Consider the following 6,000-nt stretch of genomic DNA (forward strand, 5'->3'; position numbering starts at 1 on the left):
AAAATGAAAATGCCTTTAGATCCGTGTGTACGCATAGGAACAGTCCAAATATTTCAGAATCACAATGATTTGGACCACTCGTGATGACCTAGGTGTCATTTTTGCTGATAGCCTCTAGAAAGGTCATCCGAGGTCATTTTAGGCTACAAACAGCTTTTTGCTAATAACTCGCGATTGGAAAGAGATAGAACGCTGGGGATGGTCTCATTGTGTTTGTCTTGTTGAGACGCATCGACTGATATGCAACATGACCTTTTCCGGTCAGGTCATGACCTTGACCTGAGGTCAAATTTTCAAGTTGACCTTTCAAGGTCAAATTATAGTTCATTCGACGCGTCTCGGCGAGAGGAACACGATTCTGGCAATGGAAATGTCGTGGCTTTTTGTAGTCGAAAGTTATTGTCGAAAAACACTTTTCGTAAAAACATCTATTTTTGGAGTGTTTGCCCACTGGGGGCTAAACCGTTGACCTGAGGTCAATTTCGATTATGACCTTATCAAAAGAAGAGTTCAAAAGCTATCGACTGCTGTTCCATGCGTTTTTCTAGCTACCATAGTTCCTGAGACAACGGCATGTTTTCTGAAAAATATACTGACAATTGGCAAATTTTGACCTTTGATGACCTCTGGTGACCCCAATATTGCTCTAAGATGAAAAATGACTGAAATACTTTCAAATGTACGCATTGAGAGCTATCGATTGCTTTTTACTGCGTCTTTCTAGCCCTCTTAGTTTTTGAGTTAGAGGTGGGTGGTAACATATGCCCCCCCCCCCCCACTAGGGTGAAGTTGGCTGAGACCGCCACTGGGGCGCGGGTTAAATAAAGCGATTATAATAAGGATGCGAACATGTTTAGTGGTATTTAACCCGCGCCCCGCTGGGTTATTCAGCCATACGCGCCCTGCTGGGGGGGGGGGGCAGATTCTGCCCCCCTGTCTAACTTCCGAACCGATGGTCGTAGAAAGACGGGGAAAACGGCAATCGAAAGCTCTCAACAAGGCGGATCTTACGAGCCCATTTTTTGCTTAAATAGGTCAGAGGTCAGGTCAAGGTCAGGTCAAGTGAGGTCAAATTTTAAAGTTGGTTGTTAAGGCCTAAAAAGGTGTCTATCTGATGCAGTTTTTTCACGGCGAATCGAATGGTGTTATTTTTGTTTCCGTATGAGGTCTAGAACTTTCAAAAAAATTCATTTTGTGTGTCGTGACGTCATAAAAATTTGAAATACCTCCCACATTTTTGAACCGATTCCTTTAAAAATTGGTATGTAGGTGCACATAGACCACTTCTCTAATAAATATATTTCGTTTTTTTCGATACACTCAAAATTTTGGATCTATAATTATTTTCCCACAAAAGTCAGTTTTTGAAAGAAAAAAATTGGACCAAAATCCAAAATTGTCAAAAAACTGAGATAGCCATTTGATAGAAAAAGTGGAATCACGTATAATCTTTTTTGTTACGTCTTGATTGCTTTAAAATGAGGATGTTAGCGGCGTTTGAAGTTTTGCAGTTTTTGAGGCGAAAATGGCGAACATGACATCACTAAAACGTCATTTTATCAAAATATTTCCAACGGATTTCGCTCAAAATTGTCAGGAAACGTCTTAAATTGATGTATAATAAGGTACCGAAAGTTGGCAGTTTGACGTCGCTGGCGTAACGCGTTTAAAAGTTATTGGCGAAAAACGGGAGGGGGCAGATTCTGCCCCCCCCCCCAGCGGGGCGCGGGTTTTAACACTCAGATGCAGGCAAAGTTTTGATCCGGGTCAGAGCTTAACACTAAATGGGTGTCAGTATTATGGAACTTAAATTTATGAAAATTACAATATCGCATTCCTTCGACCAGCTTCGTGACTTGATTGTATTTGACCTGACCTTGACCCGAGATTAATATCAAAAGTTGGCCTCAGCCAAACAGCCAAATAGAATTTTACCCCAGAACAAATACAATAAAATACAAATAAAAACAAATGGAGTAACTATTATGAAAGTAAAATTTATGTGAAATTTTAATATAGCATTCCCTAGACCAGCATCATGACTTCAGGGTCTTTGACCTGACCTTGAACTGAGATTAACACTTAAGGTTGACCTCAACCAAACAAATAGAATATTAACCGACGAAGTACATACTTGTACATGTAGATGGTGTGAAAATCGTGGCATTGCGACTGTTGGCCAGGTTTTTCATCACAAACGAAACCCGTAACTTAGTGCACCTGACTTGAGATTGGACTGTAAAGTTAAACATTCAATGCCCTGCCTTTTGGCGGCATGAAATAACTGAGGTGCGCTGAGAAATGTATTTGCCACATGATTCCAACCCGAGCTTATATGCCGTCGCGATTGTAAGCATGTACAGAAAAAAGACATTGCTGTAAGTAAGAATATGTTTACCTATGTAAACATATTCTTACTTACTTACACTATCGTACAGAAGATTCGATTGGTCGACAGAAACACATAGACAGGAAACTCGCGGTGCCGGTAACAACCAAAACCACGAAAGCTGGACCTATATCTTGTAAAAAAAAAGCTCTACAACAGCGTAGTCAAATTATCAAGCATTGGCCTTGCACGCCAGTTGTCGGACAGAGATGTTTCGAGTCGCAAAGCATTGTTTGATCTATTCGTAGGAGTATCCGATCTTACTCGCTTCAAAAGGATAAGCAACCATCAGGTTGACGTCATCAAAGGTGATGCTGTGTAGAATATCGTGGCTGGCGCGCACGGCAGGGACGGTATTACTGTCGTCAAAAGCTCCCTGAGCTGTGAAGGAAGTCTCCTCGGTGATCGGGGCAGCTGGGACAGCCGGTGCGCTGTACGTAACAGAGTGGACGGGAGCAGCAGGGGCAGGACCAGTGATGATGTTCACATCAGGAGCAGCCTCGGCAGCGGCAGCCAGGGCATCGTAGGTGGCCCTGAAGGTGGCCTTGGCAGCCTTGACCTCGGCGGTGTCCTCTACCTGCTCAGGGTGCGTAGCCAGCTCCTCCAGGGTAGCGTAGCGGACGGGGGTCTGGCTCACGTAGGTCCTGGTGGAGGGAGCACTAGGCTCCTTGAGGGACGTCACCACGTAGCCGTTGACGCCGGCAGTGTACTCGACGCTGCCGCCATCGGCGCCGAACTTTCCGCGCACCTCATTGAAGTCATCGCCTTCCTGGGCCTGATAGAGGCCCTCGGCGGTGTCGAAGCCGTAGCTGTAGGAGCCGTCGTTCTGCTGCGTGTAGTACTGGGCCCGGCGTCCCTGGTTGACGACCGGGAGCTTCCAGCACTGGCAGCCAGCGACCAGCAAACCCAATACGACCTGTAACATTTCCAGTGTTATAAACAGGACTAACCGTTCAACAGCTGTTGTATCATTCGCAATCATTGTCTTGTGTATTTAAAACTGAGATTTAATGGAAACGCTGATCAGTAAGTAAAACATTTTCTTCTCTTCTAAGCCATCTTTGACGCCTAATGGTTATAAGAACCAGCTCGCCCGCTTCAAAGGACCAACAGGACATTACAGACGAACCGACAGTGCGCCTTGTCGTGGGTGCACTCGAAGGGAGAATAGTCTAAAAGGGGCGTTGCGCCCGGTTTCCCGGTACTCACCAGACGAGCAGCCATTCTGAGACGTGTCGGTGTGAAGGTGTTGATGTTCTGCCGATCACCACTGCCACGAACATTTATATATTGCAGTCCTGCATCGTTACCATGGCAGGCGGCAGGGGACCCCGCCCAAATGTTCAGCTTCAAGGCCGGTCATTGGGTTGACCCTCCCATCAGTCATCTGACGCCTGCATCGATACCAATTATCGGCTGTAAACAACACGTCGCCATTTTAGTTAGAGAGCAGGGACGCCTATTCCCGAAGGTTGCAGTGATAGTCAATCACAATTGTTGGGATCGCGTACCTATTAAATATGTTTTTTTTTCGTGATGAAATAGATCGGATCATGTCCAACGCCTGGGGAGACATCAGAAATTAGAATGATTAACCCGCGAGTTGCTGGGGGGGGGGCGTTAAACGCCCCCACTTTTTTCGCCGGGCCATAGCATAAAAACGGCGCGCCGCAGGCGCGCCAAATTTTGGGCACCTGTAGGGAATTGATTGAAGTTTATTGTGACAAAGTTTCAAAAAAATCGGTCGGAAAATTTTTGAGATATCGAGGTTTTAGTGACGTCATGATTTCTGAGTTTTCGACCAAAAACGGCATATGTTCAAAAAATCATATAAAATCACAGAATAGACATACAGACATGACGTAAACGCCATTAGACTGCCAATACCATGAACAATCAAATGGCTATCTTCGATTATTGATTATCGTTCCGCATTTTCCAAAATCTTGAACTGAATCATGGCAATTTCTCGTGACTACTTCACGACCATGACACATGCATTTCTTAAATTGAACTTTTTTAGCCAAACACGTACACATATGATAAAATGAATGTCACCATCGTGTTCTACGCCCCAAAGTACCCATAAAACATGTGTCACAGGCTGCGAATATCAGTTTTGATTTTCGGGGATATGTGCCTGCCCGGTTGACCTGACCTTGACCCTGACCTATGCTTGGCTGACCCCTACATGGAGCTGACACTCTTGTAGGCCTTATATGATGGATTGTGCACCGTTTTGACAGAGTTTATGACGAGAGGCGCCCATTGCGAAGTCCTGAAGTCCATGCTACTGAAAGCCCGATTTCAGGTGTTTGACCTGACCTTGACCCGACCCGTGACCTCAAAATTCAACTTTAAAGTACTCATCTGAAGCGTCTCGTCGCGTTCTTTCGTTTGCCGCCTCGTGCGTTTCGCTGCGCCTATTGGTTCTCGAGTTATCGGCTGGGGGCGTTTAACGCCCCCCCCCCCCCCAGCAAACGGTGGGTGGCGAAATACCCCAGCAACTGCCGGGTTAAATGCACACCAATGCCGTGACAGCTAGTCGTCAATTGTGCCGTAGGTTTACATGCTGCTGGAATCCATTGTGATGAGTTGCCATTTAGGTATGTACATCTACTGATGCTTGAAACGCGTTATTTTGATCACGGAACCACTTCAGCCATCCAGTAAACCAGTACCTCCACTTGATAAGTGACATAAGCTACGTAGTTCCCGTTGTACTTAGTTTCACCCCTACTTTTATTTAACCCTCGCCCGTATAAGGGGGGTCGAACGGACCCCCCTTCGGTTTTTCGCAAATAACTCGCTTAAAAAGCGGCCGATCGCAACGAAACTTTCAGTACCCTCGCGTTAATCAATTTTACACCTACCCTGAAATTTTCATGAACCTGACCTTAATAACCTTTGACCTGTGACCTACTTTTCGAGACCATGTTTGGCCGGAATCGCGATTCGGCGTATGTCGGCTCGCATTAGCAGCGCGTTTGCAGTCTTTTCGTGGTTTTAAGCGTTCAAACATGGGATATGATGTTGCTCCCATGCATGAGGGTGGGTGTCAAGGCCACCGGAAGGTCAAGTCAGGTCATTGACCTTTGATGACCTCGATTCACTTTTTTGAGTTTACATGTTTCTAGGCCAGTTTCCGGAGCTGAATTCGAATTTAGCAACCATATAAACATTTACGTAGTAGTTTTGGTGCCTTCGTAACATGTTACGAAGCTATCAGAGGCGGTTGCCACCTACTACGAATACCCTTACTGGTTGACCTGACCTGACCTGACCCGACCTGGCCTAAATGCATAAGGACATCATCTGTGATCAAAACTAACATGATATTCGTGATCAGCACCCCGAAAAATCCCATAGCAGCCACGCTTTACGACTTTCTAACACGTCCCGATTTCCCGACTTTTGGGTCATTGACCTGACCTGGAAGGTCAACCAATGACCCACAGGTGCACAAATAGCCCAGCCTGTCTCCTACACGGTCTCCGATGGCTCCGGTTTGTCTCACCGATCATCCTTAGGTATATCCCAACATATCTATACTTTCAAGTAAAGCTGGTTATTTACATTACAGTGATTAATATTTACAGGACGTAAACGCT

At 45.6% G+C, this 6,000-nt stretch overlaps 1 protein-coding gene across 1 annotated transcript; it reads right to left on the reverse strand.

Annotated features, from left to right (window-relative positions):
• Nucleotides 1–2,290: 2,290 nt before the first annotated feature.
• Nucleotides 2,291–3,800, reverse strand: LOC122392401. The gene is made up of 2 exons (XM_043387224.1): nucleotides 3,599–3,800; nucleotides 2,291–3,305 (listed from the first exon to the last, which is right to left on the reverse strand). Exons 1-2 carry the CDS (start codon nucleotides 3,611–3,613, stop codon nucleotides 2,628–2,630), a joined length of 693 nt encoding a protein of 230 aa, XP_043243159.1. The 5' UTR covers nucleotides 3,614–3,800; the 3' UTR covers nucleotides 2,291–2,627.
• Nucleotides 3,801–6,000: the final 2,200 nt, after the last annotated feature.

This window comes from Amphibalanus amphitrite, unplaced genomic scaffold (genome assembly GCF_019059575.1).
Source record: "Amphibalanus amphitrite isolate SeventyFive unplaced genomic scaffold, NRLGWU_Aamphi_draft 000484F_arrow, whole genome shotgun sequence".
NCBI classification, from domain to species: domain Eukaryota; kingdom Metazoa; phylum Arthropoda; class Thecostraca; order Balanomorpha; family Balanidae; genus Amphibalanus; species Amphibalanus amphitrite.